Source organism: Heptranchias perlo, chromosome 2 (assembly GCF_035084215.1).
Source record: "Heptranchias perlo isolate sHepPer1 chromosome 2, sHepPer1.hap1, whole genome shotgun sequence".
NCBI classification, from domain to species: domain Eukaryota; kingdom Metazoa; phylum Chordata; class Chondrichthyes; order Hexanchiformes; family Hexanchidae; genus Heptranchias; species Heptranchias perlo.
In genome coordinates, this window is record NC_090326.1 from 132,129,818 (window position 1) to 132,151,345 (window position 21,528).

Genomic DNA, 21,528 nt, shown 5'->3' on the forward strand with positions numbered 1-21,528 from the left:
TAAACTGACAGGACGATAATTGGCGGGTTGGATTTGTCCTGCTTTTTGTGGACAGGACATACCAGGGCAATTTTCCACATTGACGGGTAGATGCCAGTGTTGTAGCTGTACTGGAACAGTTTCGCTAGGGGCGCGGCAAGTTCTGGAGCACAAGTCTTCAGCACTGCAGCCGGGATGTTATCGGGGCCCATAGCCTTTGCTGTATCCAGTGCACTCAGCCGTTTCTTGATATCACATGGAGTGAATCGAATTGGCTGAAGACTAGCTTCTGTGATGATGGGGATATCGGGAGGAGGCTGAGGTGGATCATCCACTCGGCACTTCTGGCTGAAGGTGTTGCAAATGCTTCAGCTTTGTCTTTTGCATTCACGTGCTGGACTCCACCATCATTGAGGATGGGGATGTTTACAGAGCCTCCTCCACCCATTAGGAGGGGAGTCAGGATGAGATTGAGTCCACGATCAGGAGTGGGAGGGGAGGGGGGTTCTTGCCACGATCAGGGTGAAGGGGGGGTAGCACGGTGCAAGGGAGTATCAAGGCTTCCTCGTGAGGCCTGGAGGAGCACTGAAGCCTGAAAATTAAATTTTAAACTTACCTTCTGGCCATCTTCTGGCGCAGGATCGGGCTCCCACATGATTTGCCTTATGGGGAAGCAGATACTGCCCCCCACCCCCACTCAGGCCTATGGTTGATATTGTGGATCGGGCCCTGATTACATAATTGGACCTGATCTGCATATTTAAAACAGGACCCCGTTGCTTCCTTTGGGTGTTCTTTTCACCTGCTCAAAAGAACAGGTTAATAAGGGGAAACGGTGGGAAGGAAGCAGGACTGGGGCGAAGTGGGGGAGGTAAGTGACTCCCATTATATTAATTGCCTCCCCACCCAGTTTCCGCCAGGTTGGGGCAGTTAAAATCGGGTCCAAAGTGTCAGACTTGAAGAGAGCAGTGAAAGTAAGACAGCCCAGACAAATAAATGGGCTGCATGTGCATGTCACAAACTGTTTCCTCTCGACCTGTTACACCCATACAGCTGCACTGTGCAAAACATTCAGACAACCTAACAACTCTTTCAATGCTTGCTATGCATGGCCATTCAAATGTAAAGCACAGGCTGTAAATCGCCAGTCTCAGTGTTGTCACATTCATGTCTTAAAAGGCTTTTACACCAAACAGCCTTGCAACACTGGGAAACAAGATGGCCACTTGGTTCCGCTGTTCAAATTTACAACATTTTTATGCTCACGAGCCAAAATAGCTTACAAGGAGAGAGTAAACTGGTTCCAGAGGAGGGCCCACTGAACATTATTGGCTGTGAGTGCACAGAGGGAATGGAACATGGTGAAGCTGGAAGCCTCCCACAGCTGAGGGCTAGTACAGTGCTTCTCTTTTTATGACCTTCACTCCCTACTCACTCACCATCAAGCACAATAACATGCCACAGGGTACATTGCCATAAACGCCCTGATTGAAAGGGTGTATTGTACCCAGTATGCTAACATTTTCTTCTTTTCCTCTTCTGTTTCTCTAGACATGCCACCAGGAAAATCCACAGCTCCTAGAGCCACCCACGAAGTCAGCATCTCACAGCAGCCTGCGTCACTCATTCCGCCTGTCACAAGCACCCGCACAGGTACTTCCACCTCAGGGGATTCAGATAGTGAGTTTAGGAAGGGCAAACTGGGTGAAGGACTGAACATGAGTGAGGCGGAGCAAGTTGAGGTGGCAGTGGAGGGGCAGGAACCTGTTGCTTGGAGGGACAGCTCATGTCCTGCCTTCGCTGAATGTCAGAGGGACTTCTTATGAAAGAAAATTGCCGTCTTAGCAGGGTGGCATACTGGAATCATTTGCATCTGATCAAGTGGGGATTTCATTACCTTGCAAATTCCAGATCCCACTCGCCCATTTCTCACTGGTGGATTCTTGCGCACCAGCAAAATTTTTACCTTTATATTTCTGCTGTCTCCACCAGCCTCGCCAGCACTGGTACTGCATAACAAGTGCCATCCCAAGGAACTCAACAAACAGAGAAGGAATAAACAGTAACTATACACATCCAGTGCAAACTACTCATTATTACAAGCATTAAGGCATATCACATGCGCATATGTAAAAAAAACACTATTGCATGCAATATTCTTGTGTGATGCTTTTTCTACAATTATTTTATATACAACAACTTAAATTTCTTTGGTGCTTGTTACACAGATCGCGATATCTCAGTGAGTAATCTTCCTCAAGAGGGCACCAAGCAGGAGAGATAAAGGGAAGAGGGTCAGGAGGGAGTAAAAGAACGGTCAAAGAGAATGGTCTTAAAGAAGCTTTTGAAAGCAGGGAGGCGGGTGGCAAGGTGGAGATGCCAAGGGAGGGATTTCCAAAGGTTGGAGGGCACATAATGGATAAAGGAGCAGCTGCTGATGGTAACATAGAAGGAACAGGGAACAATAATAATATAATGGAAACTGCCTACGTTAAATTGTCATGCTGTAAATACTCCCTCTCACCAGTTTTAGCATTATAACCTTCATTGGGCCAGAATGTGACGAGCTTACTTCAGCAATTCCCATTGTAAATGTGGACATAGAATCTTACAATGGAAACAACTGACAGGAAATTATGTGCAGATCTAAGATTTTTAATATATTATAGATAGAGTTGTGTGGTTGTCAAAGATATTTGGGTAGTAAATACATTTATATCCAAATTACTGCTCAGGCTCCAAATCAAATTATTGCTTTTCATGTCCTGATTTACCTTGACCACAAATTGTTGGCTCCACTGTAAGTACTTTTACTGAATTGATAGTAAATTAAACCACTCAACAATGGATCTGAGAAGGCAAGGGAGCTTTCTCTGAGAAGCTATAAGGATCCTGAAGGCTGAACCAAAGGCATTATCCTATTTATTACTCAAAATTTGCAGACACCTGTTGGAAATCTATATAGTACAAGTTCCAATGGTAGCATTTATCTGGTGCAAATAGGACTTCTGCCCAATGAATCAGTCACACCTGTTTCTGCCTGAACTGCATGGTGAGTGCCTGCTCATGATGTGGATGGAGCTTGGGAGTGCACACCCCTGTGTCCAGAATTTTGGAGCACCGATACAGCAGCCTCCTAAAGTGCAGCAGAGCTAGGAAGGAAAACATAATTAACTTTCAAGCTGAAGTGACTGAGGAGTTTGGCAGTGCAGCGTAATTGAAGCAAATGGAATGACAGAACTACAGAACAGCAAGATTTTTGTGAAGCAGCAAAAAAGGTCCCACTCATGACTTGCATGCAAGGAGTACTGTCCGGTTTGTTATTACAGGGCATGCTGCCCATAGAAAGCTGCCACAAGAGTAAGCACTGTATCCAGTACCTGTACGGTGTGGATCCAAATGAGAAAGAAAGGCCCCGATATTAATGAGGAGGCATGGAGGGCACGGAGGAGCGTGGCAGCATGTGGAAAACCCAGAAAGGCCATGGACGCGGAGATCATGACGACCTTAATGGCAGGTCCTCATTTAAATAACGTGCTGCAGCCTCTGGCTCAACAACTGGCCAGATTGGCAGCCTGGCTGGCGGGTGGGAGAACGAGCAAGTGGCAGGAGACTCGTTGCCGGTCCCCAGCAGTTAATGGGAGGGAGAAAGCTCAGGGCCGCGATCGAGAGGAGGTGAGGCTGTGATCGGGCCCACGATTTTTTTTTATTCGTTCATGGGATGTGGGCGTCGCTGGCGAGGCCAGCACTTATTGCCCATCCCTAATTGACCTTGAGAAGGTGGTGGTGAGCCGCCTTCTTGAACCACTGCAGTCCATGTGGTGAAGGTTCTCCCACAGTGCTGTTAGGAAGGGAGTTCCAGGATTTTGACCCAGTGACGACGAAGGAACGTCGATAAATTTCCGAGTCGGGATGGTGTGTGACTTGGAGGGGAACGTGCAGGTGGTGTTGTTCCCATGAGCCTGCTGCCCTTGTCCTTCTAGGTGGTAGAGGTCGTGGGTTTGTGAGGTGCTGTCGAAGAAGCCTTGGCGAGTTGCTGCAGTGCATCCTGTGGATGGTACACACTGCAGCCACAGTGCGACGGTGGTGAAGGGAGTGAATGTTTAGGTTGGTGGATGGGGTGCCAATCAAGCGGGCTGCTTTGTCCTGGATGGTGTCGAGCTTCTTGAGTGTTGTTGGAGCTGCACTCATCCAGGCAAGTGGAGAGTATTCGATCACACTCCTGACTTGTGCCTTGTAGATGGTGAAAAGGCTTTGGGGAGTCAGGAGGTGAGTCACTCGCCGCAGAATACCCAGCCACTGACCTGCTCTTATAGCCACAGTATTTATGTGGCTGGTCCAGTTAAGTTTCTGGTCAGTGGTGACCTTCAGGATGTTGATGGTGGGGGATTCGGCGATGATAATGCTGTTGAAAGTCAAGGGGAGGTGGTTAGACTCTCTCTTGTTGGAGATAGTCATTGCCTGGCACTTGTCTGGCGCGAATGTTACTTGCCACTTATCAGCCCAAGCCTGGATGTTGTCCAAGTCTTGCTGCATGCGGCCCGGACTGCTTCATTATCTGAGGGGCTGCGAATGGAACTGAACACTGTGCAATCATCAGCGAACATCCCCTTTTCTGACCTTATGATGGAGGGAAGGTCATTGATGAAGCAGCTGAAGATGGTTGGGCCTTGGACACTGCCCTGAGGAACTCCTACAGCAATGTCCTGGGGCTGAGATGATTGGCCTCCAACAACCACAACCATCTTCCTTTGTGCTAGGTACGACTCCAGCCACTGGAGAGCTTTCCCCCTGATTCCCATTGACTTCAATTTTACTAGGGTTCCTTGGTGCCACACTCGGTCAAATGCTGCCTTGATGTCAAGGGCAGTCACCCTCACCTCAACTCTGGAATTGATCTCTTTTGTCCATGTTTGGACCAAGGCTGCAATGAGGTCTGGAGCCGAGTGGTCCTGGCGGAACCCAAACTGAGCATCAGAGAGGAAGGTTACTGGTGAGTAAGTGCCGCTTGATAGCACTGTCGACGACACCTTCCATCACTTTGCTGGTGATTGAGAGTAAACTGACAGGACGATAATTGGCCGGGTTGGATTTGTCCTGCTTTTTGTGGACAGGACATACCAGGACAATTTTCCATATTGACGGGTAGATGCCAGTGTTGTAGCTATACTGGAACAGTTTCGCTAGGGGCGCGGCAAGTTCTGGAGCACAAGTCTTCAGCACTACAGCCGGGATGTTGTCGGGGCCCATAGCCTTTGCTGTATCCAGTGCACTCAGCTGTTTCTTGATATCACATGGAGTGAATCGAATTGGCTGAAGACTAGCTTCTGTGATGATGGGGATATCGGGAGGAGGCTGAGGTGGATCATCCACTCGGCACTTCTGGCTGAAGGTGTTGCAAATGCTTCAGCTTTGTCTTTTGCATTCACGTGCTGGACTCCGCCATCATTGAGGATGGGGATGTTTACAGAGCCTCCTCCTCCCGTTAGGAGGGGAGTCAGGCTGAGATTGAGTCCACGATCAGGAGTGGGAGGGGAGGGGGGTTCTTGCCACGATCAGGGTGAAGGGGGAGTAGCACGGTGCAAGGGAGTATCAAGGCTTCCTCGTGAGGCCTGGAGGAGCACTGAAGCCTGAAAATTAAATTTTAAACTTACCTTCTGGCCATCTTCTGGCGCAGGATCGGGCTCCCACATGATTTGCCTTATGGGGAAGCAGATACTGCCCCCCACCCCCACTCAGGCCTATGGTTGATATTGTGGATCGGGCCCTGATTACATAATTGGACCTGATCTGCATATTTAAAACAGGACCCCATTTGCTTCCTTTGGGTGTTCTATTCACCTGCTCAAAAGAGCAGGTTAATATGGGGAAGCGGTGGGAAGGAAAGACTGGGGCGAAGTGGGGGAGGTAAGTGACTCCCATTATATTAACTGCCTCCCCACCCAGTTTCCGCCAGGTTGGGGCAGTTAAAATCGGGTCCAAAGTGTCAGACTTGAAGAGAGCAGTGAAAGTAAGACAGCCCAGACAAATAAATGGGCTGCGTGTGCATGTCACAAACTGTTTCCTCTCGACCTGTTACACCCATACAGCTGCACTGTGCAAAACATTCAGACAACCTAACAACTCTTTCAATGCTTGCTATGCATGGCCATTCAAATGTAAAGCACAGGCTGTAAATCGCCAGTCTCAGTGTTGTCACATTCATGTCTTAAAAGGCTTTTACACCAAACAGCCTTGCAACACTGGGAAACAAGATGACCACTTGGTTCCGCTGTTCAAATTTGCAACACTTGTAAGCTATTTTGGCCTGTTAGCATAAAACAGGAGAGAGTAAACTGGCTCCAGAGGAGGGTCCACTGAACATTATTGGCTGTGAGTGCACAGAGGGAATGGAACATGGTGAAGCTGGAAGCCTCCCACAGCTGAGGGCTAGTACAGTGCTTCTCTTTTTATGACCTTCACTCCCTACTCACTCACCATCAAGCACAATAACATGCCACAGGGTACATTGCCATAAACGCCCTGATTGAAAGGGTGTATTGTACCCAGTATGCTAACATTTTCTTCTTTTCCTCTTCTGTTTCTCTAGACATGCCACCAGGAAAATCCACAGCTCCTAGAGCCACCCATGAAGTCAGCATCTCACAGCAGCCTGCGTCACTCATTCCGCCTGTCACAAGCACCCGCACAGGTACTTCCACCTCAGGGGATTCAGATAGTGAGTTTAGGAAGGGCAAACTGGGTGAAGGACTGAACATGAGTGAGGCGGAGCAAGTTGAGGTGGCAGTGGAGGGGCAGGAACCTGTTGCTTGGAGGGACAGCTCATGTCCTGCCTTCGCTGAATGTCAGAGGGACTTCTTATGAAGGAAAATTGCCGTCTTAGCAGGGTGGTATACTGGAATCATTTGCATCTGATCAAGTGGGGATTTCATTACCTTGCAAATTCCAGACCCCACTCGCCCATTTCTCACTGGTGGATTCTTGCGCACCAGCATAATTTTTACCTTTATATTTCTGCTGTCTCCACCAGCCTTGCCAGCACTGGTACTGCATAACAAGTGCCATCCCAAGGAACTCAACAAACAGAGAAGGAATAAACAGTAACTATACACATCCAATGCAAACTACTCATTATTACAAGCATTAAGGCATATCACATGCGCATATGTAAAAAAAACACTATTGCATGCAATATTCTTGTGTGATGCTTTTTCTACAATTATTTTATATACTACAACTTAAATTTCTTTGGTGTTTGTTACACAGATCGCGATGTCTCAGCGATGTAACCTTCCTCAAGAGGACACCAAGCAGGAGAGATAAAGGGAAGAGGGTCAGGAGGGAGTAAAAGAACGGTTAAAGAGAGTGGTCTTAAAGAAGCTTTTGAAAGCAGGGAGGCGGGTGGCAAGGTGGAGATGCCAAGGGAGGGATTTCCAGGGGGTGGAGGGCACATAATGGATAAAGGAGCAGCTGCTTTTGGTAGCGTAGAAGGAGCAGGGAACAATAAGTAGACCAGTGTTGGAGGAGCAGAGTCTGTGCAGAGACATTGGGCTGAAGGAATTTGTAGAGATACCGTGGAGGTGTCGAGGACAAAAATCTTCAAGTCAATTCTGTGAGTCATGAAAAGCCAGTAGATCTTAGTAAAGACAGGAGTGATGGGTCATGGGTGATCTGTCTTATTGCAGATGAGAATGTGTTCCATGGCATTTTGTATGGCCTGCAGGCTAGGGATCTTGGAAGCAGGGACATTGGCCAGGATATACGTCCAGCCATGACGTGGCAAAGGTGTGGGTTAAGGATTTGGCGACAGACAGAGAGATCGGGGGCAGAGGGTTGGGATTTTAGTGTCATATATTGTATGACACTAATATTTTTATCAAGATAATCAAAGGCAGCCTTGGCTGCATGAAAAGTGAAGAACTTGAAGGGAGTCACTTTCATGGTCCCATTTGTTGAATTTTATATATAGCTTTCGAGATTTGGCCAATTAAAATATTGTGTGTTTTATTAGGCGGTTATTCCCATTAGAGGAAGGATATCTGCAGTCTTTATTTTTTACATGATTTTGTATATTGCCCGGATAAGGTTTCCCTGGCATGAAGGATATAATTCTGTAGCCTCTATGACTAAGCTACATAGTCTTCCGTCAGATAAATCCACAGTGATGCAATGCTATTTAACAGTATTGTGGAGGAAATAGAATACAACAAATAACTTGCAAAGCTTCTCTGAAAAATATTGACGAGCACCTGCCAACCAGTCCAGACAATGGAACCATAGTTCAGGAGATTGTTTATACCTTTGCTCTGCAAGATTTTGTACATTATGTAGTAGAGTCATCATCCATGACTTAATTCTATATCCATTATCTCCCCATAACCATCCATGTAGTCTGCTCTCTGTCTCAAATGTTCTGGTCAGAATGGATTAAGAAACAATAAGAAATTCATGTATCGAGCCTGTAACATTTGAACATTACAAGCTATCAGCATATTTAGAGAACAGATTCCTTCCCTACTGAAGTAAACCAGACATATATGTGCACTTGACGGCACCAACTACCCTTGGAAAGTCATCTACAACATAAAACTGTTAAGTAGCTAACTGCTGTTCTGCTTTTGGATAGTGTCTCAACTGAGATGCATCAGTCACCTCCAATATGTAGTTGCAAATAGTAGACTGACAGATCTCTGTGTAACCACAGCCTGGAGCCAGTAAAAAGCCAATAATATAGAAGTTCACGACAGTGGCCAGCTGCACAATTACAGGTAAAACAATCACAGTGACATAGGCCGGTTCTGATTCTGACCTTGTCTTTTTGCCTACTGAACCAAAATTCCCTCAGACACTACAGCTCTGATAAGCCAAATAGGTTGCAAGATATACTTTGTATCTGACTCATGCTATACTTGACCAGTGAGTGTTTGATGCTAGAGACAGGTATAAAAAATAGAAGAATGTTCTATCTCCAGAATTAGTTTCTTCAGCTTCTTAAGTCATGCCCAAACAGATTTTTAAAAATTAAACTGGAAACAATTTTGTAAAAGATTTACCAAAACCTTCATACCTAAAAGATGACCATCAAACTTTCTGCATCTGAGTAACGTACATAATGTATTTTCCTTTTTGTAGGGTGACAATGGAGAGTCTGCACATCATCCCAGAGAAACTACTAACATGAGATCACAGACCGTTGCCTCTTACTTCAGGGTATGGCACATTGCTTCTTTTACTAGTCACTGCTTTTTAGGACTCAATCCAACTCACGTCACACACCATTCTTTGACCGAATGAGCAAGCAACCTACATCCCGACTTTTACCAATGACACTTTTGAACTGGGCATTTCATCCTCCAATTGTTGCTGTTTCCCCATGGGAAATGACTAGGGAGTATCGGCAGCTCCACCTGAAAGCATGGCCACAGGTCAGAGAGTCTCCACATGGGAAAATATAGGTGTGAATGTGTATCCTATTGTTCCATGGCACTGTACATGGCTACACCATTTCACAACATCACCAATACCTCATTGTTTTAAATGGCGATGTTCTCTCTTCATTTTCTGCCATATTTATTTTCATTCAATTAGATGAATCTTGTTTTACTTGCCTGCCTCTTTACATGATTCTGCTGAGCAGAATTCCATCATGCATTGCACTGAATTGGGATTGTTTTTCTTTTTGTTTTCCATTGTATTACAATGATTGCTAAATTCTGTTTCTTTTCATCTCTTGGCTAGTACTAATGTGTCTACTAGAGCTGTTGCCCTTTACAACAGGTGATAAAGCCAATTCTACACCCTAATTTAGGGCAGAAGTCTGAGGTTTTTATTCCTCCTTTCCATATTTTGTTACTTTCTCTTCCCTTTGGGTATTCCCACGTGATTGATCTTTCCCACACTGAGAGGCAGACAAGTTAATACCTGGCTTATGTCATCTCTAACCATTAAGAACTGCAGGACAGCAGCATGGCTATGATTCACTTTAAGATTTTCCCTGCCTCCCATCTGAGAAAGCACTTTGGGGTAACCTTCTGATTATATGGCGGCAACGAGGAATCTCATCTGGTGTCAGCGCATATCAGAAAATGATGTTTGTACTGCTGTCATTTTCTCAGCCATTGAAATCAATGGGTGGAAAATTGTGATCAAAGCGCCATGATTTGTTGATAGGCATTGGTGGCAGGTGTGGTTCCTTGTCACAGGCATGTACTTTAGGCTCTCATCTGCGCCTGGTATCAGACTTGCCAGAGATTGCAAACTCTGTTGTGGAATTTTGTGCTGTCTGATGGTCCTAGCTAAACTCTTGCTATGTGAAAATAATAAGTACGCACAGCCACATTTCTGATCAGGCAGAAACATTGCATTGTAGTAATGATTCATGAATATTAAGTCATTGAAGTGCATTTACACACTCAGCCAACTACTCAGAGTGTAGATGAGAACTAGTAACTACATTTTGACAGTACAATCTTTCTCAGGTTCTGTTTCTAAGGTCTTAAATCTACAATATGAGAGAGACTGCACTGCCTTAGTGTAACTATGATTTTACACACAGACTGATGAAAATGTTCTCCCACAGCTGCCTTGATTGCACTTCCTCCCATCCCACTTCCTGTAAGGACTCTATTCCCTTCTCCCTGTTTCTCCATCTCCGTCACATCTGTTTTGACAGTACCACCTTCCGCACCAGTGCTTCCAATATGTCTTCCGTTTTCCTCAACCGAGGATTCCCCTCCACTGTAGATGACAGGGCCCTCGACCGCGTCCATCCTAAATCCTGCACTTCTGCCCTCATCCCTTCCCTTCCCTCCCAGAACCATGATAGGGTCCCCGTTGTCCTCACCTTCCACCCCATCAGCCTTCACATTCAACGCATCATCCTCCACCATTTCCACCACTTCCAGCACGATCCCACCACCAAACACATCTTCCCCTCCCCTCCCCTTTCAGCATTCTGAAGGGACCGCTTCCACCGTGACACCCTGGTCCACTCTTCCACCACCCCCAACACCTGCTCTCCTCCCCACGGCACCTTCCCGTGCAAGCGCAGGAGATGCAACACCTACCCCTTCACCTCCTCCCTTCCCACTGTCCAGGGCCTAAAACACTCCTTCCAGGTGAAACAGCGGTTTACTTGTACTTCTTTCAATTTAGTATACTGTATTCGCTGCACACAATGCGGTCTCCTCTACATTGGGGAGACTAAACGCAGGTTGGGTGATTGCTTTGCTGAATACCTCCGCTCTGTCCGCAAGTGTGACCCTGACCTGCTGGTCGCTTGCCATTTTAATTCCCCTTCCCACTCCTACTCTGACCTCTCTGTCCCCGGCCTCTTACACTGTTCCAATGAAGCTGAACGGAAGCTCGAGGAACAGCATCTCATCTTTCGCTTAGGTACTTTAAACCTTCCGGACTCAACACTGATTTCAATAACTTCAGATCATAACCACTGCTCCCATTTTTTCGGTCAGCTAGTGCTGGTAATAGTTCTGGTGTTGCCATTTACAGCTACTCCTGATCAATCTTTTGTTTTTTAACCTGTCCCATTACCACCCTCCTTGCCTTGCACCATCATCCCTTTTGTCATTTAATCACTCCTGCCCTCCACCCTATCAGAGACATTCCCTTTTGTTCATTCCTTCCCCGCCCCCGCCCTTTCCCTGGCTCTGTACTTGCGTAAAAATTTTAACTCTTTAAAATCTTCCAGTTCTGACAAAAGGTCTTCAGCCTGAAACATTAACTCTGTTTCTTTCTCCACAGATGCTGCCTCACTTGCTGAGCTTCTCCAGCATTTTCTGTTTTTATTGCTGATGAAAATGTTGTTAGTTAAAATAAGTTATCAATAGGGTTCAGCTGAACACACCAGTGTATATTGTTTTGTATCTGTACAAGGTTATAAACCCAAGCTTCCTTTTGTAAGAATCTGCACGGTTCTGTCAGTCTGAGTTTTAGCTCACCTCTAATTACTCCTTTCAGAGTCACTAACTCTGTGCCTAATTGATGTTAATTGGTATAATCAGGCAGATGCACTGAGAACTCTCAAACTAGCCCACACGCCAGAGCATCTGGTGTTCGAGAGCTCACGATTCTGCCAGCATAATATTTCACTCTATTCAGAAACTCATGCTCCTTTCCATCACTTACTGCGGTTGTTGAAAGGCTGGAAGATTAATCATTACAAACCAACTTACTATAGCCCAGAAGTAGCAATAGTGAGGCTGGAAGCTCCAGATTCAGTGAAGAGCTCATGAACCTTCAACTTGCATATATCAACAGCAACAACAACTTGCATTCATATAGCACCTTTAAGGTAAAAAAAAAAATCCCAAATGGAAATAGAATGGGGAATGGATGTCAAACCACGGAGGAGGAAGTTAGGAGGGTGACTGAAAGCTTGGTCAAAAAGAGAGGGAGAAGTGGAGGGGAGAAGGGTTCAGAGAGGCAGTTCCTGAGAGTAGAGCCAAGGTGGCTGATGGCTCTGCTGCCGATGGTGGAGGGTGAAGTGAGGAGTCTACATGCCAACTGCTGGCTTTTAAAGTTGGCATTCATCTTTTCACCTTGCGTATCAGCTTGTCAGCATTTTACAAGAAAAATCAGATTTTTGTCGCTGACATTGGCTGTTGTTAGTATCAATCAATTAGATCATTTCAAAAATAGGACTGGAGCTTGATGGAAATAAATAGGTTGGAGGGCAGGACTGGAACCAATCAGGTGTTAAATTATCCCATTGATTGTTACGCACAAACTTGAGGCAGAAAAAAATAAAATGAGCCTGTCCCAGTTATGGATGTGTTTATTTAATGTTTCTTCCCAAAGCAGCTAAGCTTCTAAAATCTTTTTTATTTTCTTCACAAAGAAACTTGTGAGGCATGCCCTGAGAGTTGTTTTAGGTGAAGATTTATTTTCCTCAAGATTATTTGCAGCTTTTAATTTGAGATAAGATGGATGCTCCTGGATGTGAGTATATTACCTGGGGGGAATATACTGGCATGGATTGAGAATTGGTTGACAGACAGGAAACAGAGAGTAGGAATAAACGGGTCTTTTTCCGGGTGGCAGGCAGTGACTAGTGGGGTACCACAGGGATCAGTGCTTGGGCCCCAGCTATTCACTATATATATCAATGATTTGGATGAGGGAACTAAATGTAACATTTCCAAGTTTGCAGATGACACAAAGCTGGGGTGGAATGTGAGCTGTGAGGAGGATGCAAAGAGGCTCCAATGTGATTTAGAAAAGTTGGGTGAGTGGGCAAGAACATTTCAGATGCAGTATAACGTGGATAAATGTGAGGTTATCCACTTTGGTTGTAAAAACAGAAAGGCAGATTATTATTTGAATGGTGATAGTTTGGGAAAAGGGGAGCTGAACACTGCAATCATCAGCGAACATCCCCAGTTCTGACCTTATGATGGGGGAGGATTATTGCAGGATAGGATGCAGATGCTGAGTTTTGGACCAGTTAGAGTTTATGGACTTTATCATTAATATTAACTTTAAATTAAAATAACTGGAAAAAGTGAAAAAAGAAACACTTCTAATTTGAAGAAGTGCATGCATTGTATGCTGGGTGGCAGACGTGACCCAGTGGTAGTACACTTGCCTTTGACTCAGAAGGTTGTGAGTTCAAGCCCCACTCCAGGACTTGAGCACATAATCGAGGATGATACTTCAATGCAGTACTGAGGAAGTACTCCATTATGAGAGGTGCTGTCGTTCAGATGAGATGTTAACCTAGGGCCCTGTCTGCCCATTTAGTTGGATGTGAAAGATCCCATTCAAAGAGTTACATAAATCAATAATCCCAATAAAATCTATGGCAATACTTAAATAAAAAATGAATCATATTGCTTTTGTAAACTCTTATTGTGACTGACAATTGTTTGAATTTCAGTATTCACTGACAGATCTCCTCTCCAAGATGGTAGGCGGTCTGCCTCATTTCGTTCGTTGCATAAAACCAAACAATGACCGCCAGGCCAAGAAATTTGATCAAGAAAAGGTGTTGGTGCAGCTTCGTTACACAGGAGTTCTGGAAACGGCCCGTATCCGTCGACAAGGATATTCACACCGCATTCTGTTTGCAAATTTCATTGAAAGGTGAGCAATGTGACTCTTCAGTTGTCACTGTGTGATGTAAACTTCAGTAGCATCAGGACATTGTTGAAACCTTGGTGAAAGGAGGCTATTGTGCTCGCATGGGTGTGATTGGTATGCCTGACATACTTTTCTAAGTTTTATTATTTGCAAAGTTGCATTTATTGCCTATCCCTAGTTTCCCTAAAACACTAAGTGCCTCGCTTGGCCACTTCAGCAGATTTTCCTGACCCCATCCCAAAAGGATCGGGGCGGATCGTCTGCTGGCTGCCTCTACCCCACCATGATCCCAGCCCAGTTTCCTGAGTCAAGAGCCATCAGCGATTCATAGTGGGCTTCTGACGGAATTCCTGCCAGCAAGCCAATGGCCCCCAAGGAAAATCAAGGTGGTGCTACGGTGAGTCCGCTGCTGCAGCACCTGGAGAGGTGGGAGCCACATTTAAGAGGTCGCAGGACTCTGATCAATGGAGCAGCACAGAGGCCTTCACCAGATAAGCTATCAGGAGAGAATGCCCAGTAGTAGTCCCTCTTCCATTTGCCCAGTGTAGAACCATTCCCATCGCTACCCCAGACCTACCACCTCGGGTTTCAGGAGCAGCAGGGAGAGAGCTGGACGGATGGTAAATGGAACCACTGCCATTTGCATTCGGCAGGCAGAGAAGTCACCAACAGCCAGTGGCTGTCCTCACAATGGGTGGGGGAGGGAAATTCAGATTGGGGCAGTGAGGTGGTGGTAGCCCTCACTGTCCAATATCACTCCCTTTTCTGCTGCTGCATTGCCCAATGGTGCAATCAGTTCAACTTCTGTTCCCATACATTGAGAACATAGGAACAGGAGTAGGCTATTCAGCCCGAGCCTGTTCCATCATTTAATTAGATCAAGGCTGATCTGTATCTCAACTCTATATACCCACCTTTATTCCATATCCCTTCATTCCCTTACCTAACAAAAATCTATCGATCTCAGTCTTGAAAATTTCAATTGATTTAGGGTCCACAGCCTTTTGGGGGAATGACTTCAAGATTTCCACTACCCTTTGCATGAAAAAGTGCTTCTTGATTTCACTCCTAAATGGTATAGCTCTAATTTTAATACAATAGAATCATAAAATCATAGAAAGGTCACAGCATGAAAGGAGGCCATTTGACCCATCGAAACCATGCCGGCTCTGTGCAAGAGCAATCCAGCTAGTCCCACTCCCCCTCATTATCCCCATGGCCCTGCAAATGTTTTCCTTTCAAGTACTTATCCAGTTCCCTTTTGAAAGCCACGATTGAATCTGCCAACTTAAGGGTTAAGTCATGGCAGGAGATCCCAGAGCCGTGTCATGTTCCTCTTGTGGGATGTGGGAATTCAGGGATCCTTCCTGTGTCCCTGGTTCCTTCACCTGTGGGAAGTGTGTCCAGCTGCAGCTACTGTTTGACCGCTTGACGGCTCTGGAGCTGCGGATGGACTCACTTTGGAGCATCCGCGATGCTGAGAAAGTCATGGATAGCATGTTCAGTGAGTTGGTCACACCACAGATAAAAATTACTGAGGGAGATAGTGAATGGGTGACCAACAGACAGAGGAAGAGTAGGAAGGCAGTGCAGGGGTCCCCTGCGGTCATCTCCCTCCAAAACAGGTATACCGTTTTGGATACTGTTGGGGGAGATGGCTCACCAGGGGAAGGTGACAGTGGCCAGGTTCATGGCACCGTGGCTGGCTCTGCTGCGCAGGAGGGCAGGAAAAAGAGTGGCAGAGCTATAGTGATAGGGGACTCGATTGTAAGGGGAATAGACAGGCGTTTCTGCGGACGCAACCGAGACTCCAGGATGGTATGTTGCCTCCCTGGTACAAGGGTCAGGGATGTCTCGGAGCGGCTGCAGGACATTCTGGAGGGGGAGGGTGAACAGCCAGTTGTCGTGGTGCATATAGGCACCAACGATATAGGTAAAAAACGGGATGAGGTCCTACAAGCTGAATTTAGGGAGTTAGGAGTTAAAGTAAAGAGTAGGACCTCAAAGGTAGTAATCTCAGGATTGCTACCAGTGCCACGGGCTAGTCAGAGTAGGAATGACAGGATAGCTAGGATGAATACGTGGCTTAAGAGATGGTGCAAGAGGGAGGGATTCAAATTCCTGGGCCATTGGAACCGGTTCTGGGGGAGGTGGGACCAGTACAAATTGGACGGTCTGCATCTGGGCAGGACTGGAACCAATGTCCTAGGGGGAGTGTTTGCTAGTGCTGTTGGGGAGGGTGTAAACTAATGTGGCAGGGGGATGGGAACCGATGCAGGAAGTCAGTGGGAAGTAAAGTGGTGACAAAAATAAAAGGCAGTAAGGGAGAGTGTTCAGAACATGACCGGACAGATGGTCTGAGAAAGCAGGGCAAAGACCAAGGGAAGTCTAGATTAAACTGCATTTATTTCAATGCAAGAAGTCTGATGGGCAAGGCACATGAACTCAGGGCATGGATGGATACATGGGACTGGGATGTTATAGCTATTACTGAAACATGGCTAAGGGAGGGGCAGGACTGGCAGCTCAATGTTCCAGGGTACAGATGCTATAGGAAAGATAGAGCAGGAGGTAAGAGAGGAGGAGGAGTTGCGTTCTTGATTAGGGAGAACATCACGGCAGTAGTGAGAGGGGATATATCCGAGGGTTCGCCCACTGAGTCTATATGGGTACAACTGAAAAATAAGAAGGGAGAGATCACTTTGATAGGATTGTACGACAGACCCCCAAATAGTCAATGGGAAATTGAGGAGCAAATATGTAAGGAGATTACAGACAGCTGCAAGAAAAATAGGGTGGTAATAGTAGGGGACTTTAACTTTCCCAACATTGACTGGGACAGCCATAGCATTAGGGGCTTGGATGGAGAGAAATTTGTTGAGTGTATTCAGGAGGAATTTCTCATTCAGTATGTGGATGGCCCAACTAGAGAGGGGGCAAAACTTGACCTCCTCTTGGGAAATAAGGAAGGGCAAGTGACAGAAGTGTTAGTGAGGGATCACTTTGGGACCAGTGATCATAATTCCATTAGTTTTAAGATAGCTATGGAGAATGATAGGTCTGGCCCAAAAGTTAAAATTCTAAATTGGGGAAAGGCCAATTTTGATGGTATTAGACAGGAGCTTTCAGAAGTTGATTGGGAGAGTCTGTTGGCAGGCAAAGGGACGTCTGGTAAGTGGGAGGCTTTCAAAAGTGTGTTAACCAGGGTTCAGGGTAAGCACATTCCTTATAAAGTGAAGGGCAAGGCTGGTAGAAGTAGGGAACCTTGGATGACTCGGGAGATTGAGGCCCGAGTCAAAAAGAAGAAGGAGGCATATGACATGCATAGACAGCTGGGATCAAGTGGATCCCTTGAAGAGTATAGAGATTGCCGGAGTAGAGTTAAGAGAGAAATCAGGAGGGCAAAAAGGGGACATGAGATTGCTTTGGCAGATAAGGCAAAGGAGAATCCAAAGAGCTTCTACAAATACATAAAGGGCAAAAGAGTAACTAGGGAGAGAGTAGGGCCTCTTAAGGATCAACAAGGTCATCTATGTGCGGAACCACAAGAGATGGGTGAGATCCTGAATGAATATTTCACATCGGTATTTACGGTTGAGAAAGGCATGGATGTTAGGGAACTTGGGGAAATAAATAGTGATGTCTTGAGGAGTGTATATATTACAGAGAGGGAGGTGCTGGAAGTCTTAATGCGCATCAAGGTAGATAAATCTCCGGGACCTGATGAAATGTATCCCAGGACGTTATGGGAGGTTAGGGAGGAAATTGCGGGTCCCCTAGCAGAGATATTTGAATCATCCACCGCTACAGGTGAGGTGCCTGAAGATTGGAGCGTAGCAAATGTTGTGCCTTTGTTTAAGAAGGGCGGCAGGGAAAAGCCTGGGAACTACAGACCGGTGAGCCTGACATCTGTAGTGGGTAAGTTGTTAGAGGGTATTCTGAGGGACAGGATCTGCAGGCATTTGGAGAGGCAGGGACTGATTAGGAACAGTCAGCATGGTTTTGTGAGAGGAAAATCATGTCTCACGAATTTGATTGAGTTTTTTGAAGGGGTAACCAAGAAGATAGATGAGGGCTGTGCAGTAGACGTGGTCGACATGGACTTTAGCAAAGCCTTTGACAAGGTACCGCATGGTAGTTTGTGACATAAGGTTAAATCTCACGGGATCCAAGGTGAGGTAGCCAATTGGATACAAAATTGGCTTGACGACAGAAGACAGAGGGTGGTTGTAGAGGGTTGTTTTTCAAACTGGAGGCCTGTGACCAGCGGTGTGCCTCAGGGATCGGTGCTGCGTCCGCTGTTATTTGTTATTTATATTAATGATTTGGATGAGAATTTAGGAGGCATGGTTAGTAAGTTTGCAGATGACACCAAGATTGGTGGCATTGTGGACAGTGAAGAAGGTTATCTTATTTTTATTCGTTCATGGGATGTGGGCGTCGCTGGCGAGGCCAGCATTTATTGCCCATCCCTAATTGCCCTCGAGAAGGTGGTGGTGAGCCGCCTTCTTGAACCGTTGCAGTCCGTGTGGTGACGGTTCTCCCACAGTGCTGTTCGGAAGGGAGTTCCAGGATTTTGATCCAGCGACAATGAAGGAACGGCGATATATTTCCAAGTCGGGATGGTGTGTGACTTGGAGGGGAACGTGCAGGTGGTGTTGTTCCCATGCGCTTGCTGTTCTTGTCCTTCTAGGTGGTAGAGGTCGCGGGTTTGGGAGGTGCTGTCGAAGAAGCCTTGGCGAGTTGCTGCAGTGCATCCTGTGGATGGTGCACAGTGCAGCCACAGTGCGCCGGTGGTGAAGAGAGTGAATGTTTAGGGTGGTGGATGGGGTGCCAATCAAGCGGGCTGCTTTATCTTGGATGGTGTCGAGCTTCTTGAGTGTTGTTGGAGCTGCACTCATCCAGGCAAGTGGAGAGTATTCCATCACACTCCTGACTTGTGCCTTGTAGATGGTGGAAAGGCTTTGGGGAGTCAGGAGGTGAGTCACTCGCCGCAGAATACCCAGCCTCTGACCTGCTCTCGTAGCCACAGTATTTATATGGCTGGTCCAGTTCAGTTTCTGGTCAATGGTGACCCCCAGGATGTTGATGGTGGGGGATTCGGCGATGGTAATGCCGTTGAATGTCAAGGGGAGGTGGTTAGACTCTCTCTTGTTGGAGATGGTCATTGCCTGGCACTTATCTGGCGCGAATGTTACTTGCCACTTATCAGCCCAAGCCTGGATGTTGTCCAGGTCTTGCTGCATGCGGGCTCGGACTGCTTCATTATCTGAGGGGTTGCGAATGGAACTGAACACTGTGCAGTCATCAGCGAACATCCCCATTTCTGACCTTATGATGGAGGGAAGGTCATTGATGAAGCAGCTGAAGATGGTTGGGCCTAGGACACTGCCCTGAGGAACTCCTGCAGCAATGCCCTGGGGCTGAGATGATTGGCCTCCAACAACCACTACCATCTTCCGTTGTGCTGGGTATGACTCCAGCCACTGGAGAGTTTTCCCCCTGATTCCCATTGACCTCAATTTTACTAGGGCTCCTTGGTGCCACACTCGGTCAAATGCTGCCTTGATGTCAAGGGCAGTCACTCTCACCTCACCTCTGGAATTCAGCTCTTTTGTCCATGTTTGGACCAAGGCTGTAATGAGGTCTGGAGCCGAGTGGTCCTGGCGGAACCCAAACTGAGCATCAGAGATGAAGGTTATTGGTGAGTCAGTGCCGCTTGATAGTACTGTCGACGACACCTTCCATCACTTTGCTGATGATTGAGAGTAGACTGATGGGGCGGTAATTGGCCGGATTGGATTTGTCCTGCTTTTTGTGGACAGGACATACCTGGGCAATTTTCCACATTGTCGGGTAGATGCCAGTGTTGTAGCTGTACTGAAACAGCTTGGCTGGAGGCGCAGCTAGTTCTGGAGCACAAGTCTTCAGCACTACAGCTGGGATGTTGTCGGGGCCCATAGCCTTTGCTGTATCCAGTTGCACTCAGCCGTTTCTTGATATCACGTGGAGTGAATCAAATTGGCTGAAGACTGGCTTCTGTGATGGTGGGGATATTGGGAGGCGGCCGGGATGGATCATCCACTCGGCACTTCTGACTGAAGATGGTTGCAAATGCTTCAGCCTTGTCTTTTGCACTCACGTGCTGGACTCTGCCGTCATTGAGGATGGGGATGTTCACAGAGCCACCTCCTCCCGTTAGTTGTTTAATTGTCCACCACCATTCACGACTGGATGTGGCAGGACTGCAGAGCTTTGATCTGATCCGTTGGTTGTGGAATCGCTTAGCTCTGTCTGTAGCATTTTGCTTCCGCTGTTTAGCATGCATGTCGTCCTGAGTTGTAGCTTCACCAGGTTGGTACCTCATTTTTAGGTACGCCTGGTGCTGCTCCTGGCATGCTCTTCTACACTCCTCATTGAACCAGGGTTGATCCCCTGGCTTGTTGGTAATGGTAGAGTGAGGAATATGCCGGGCCATGAGGTTACAGATTGTGCTGGAATACAATTCTGCTGCTGCTGATGGCCCACAGCGCCTCATGGATGCCCAATTTTGAGCTGCTCGATCCGTTCTGAATCTATCCCATTTAGCACGGTGGTAGTGCCACACAACACGTTGGATGGTGTCCTCAGTGCGAAGACGGGACTTCATCTCCACGACGACTGTGCGGTGGTCACTCCTACCAATACTGTCGTGGACAGATGCATTTGCGACAGGTAGATTGGTGAGGACGAGGTCAAGTAAGTTTTTCCCTCGTGTTGGTTCGCTCACCACCTGCCGCAGGCCCAGTCTAGCAGCTATGTCCTTCAGGACTCGGCCAGCTCGGTCAGTAGTGGTGCTACCGAGCCACTCTTGGTGATGGACATTGAAGTCCCCCACCCAGAGTACATTCTGTGCCCTTGCTGCCCTCAGTGCTTCCTCCAAGTGGTGCTCAACATGGAGGAGGACTGATTCATCAGCTGAGGGAGGTGGTAATCAGCAGGAGGTTTCCTTCCCCATGTTTGACCTGATGCCATGAGATTTCATGGGGTCCAGAGTCAATGTTGAGGACTCCCAGGGCCACGCCCTCCTGACTGTGTATCACTGTACCGCCACCTCTGGTGGGTCTGTCCTGCCGGTGGGACAGGACATACCCAGGGACGGTGATGGAAGAGTCTGGGACGTTGGCTGAAAGGTATGATTCTGTGAGTATGGTTATGTCAGGCTGTTGCTTGACTGGTCTGTGGGACAGCTCTCCCAATTTTGGCACAAGTCCCCAGATGTTAGTAAGGAGGACCTTGCAGGGTCGACTGGGCTTGGTGTTTTGCCGTTGTCGTGTCTGGTGCCTAGTGGTCCGTCCGGTTTTATTCTTATTCTGACTTTTCGTAGTGAGATTTTACAACTGAGTGGCTTGCTCGGCCATTTCAGAATCAACCACATTGGAGTCACATATGGGCCAGACCGGGTAAGGACAG

General features: G+C 46.9%; 1 protein-coding gene across 1 annotated transcript in view; it reads left to right on the top strand.

The window, feature by feature from the left end:
- The window catches only part of LOC137332396 (myosin-IIIa-like), a 121,955-nt gene that overhangs the window by 81,738 nt on the left and 18,689 nt on the right, over positions 1–21,528 (top strand). The window contains exons 22-25 of the mRNA XM_067996203.1: positions 1,531–1,632; positions 6,569–6,670; positions 9,112–9,189; positions 13,874–14,079. Of these exons, the coding sequence (XP_067852304.1) occupies positions 1,531–1,632; positions 6,569–6,670; positions 9,112–9,189; positions 13,874–14,079 (488 nt within the window). The remainder of the gene's footprint in view (positions 1–1,530; positions 1,633–6,568; positions 6,671–9,111; positions 9,190–13,873; positions 14,080–21,528) is intronic.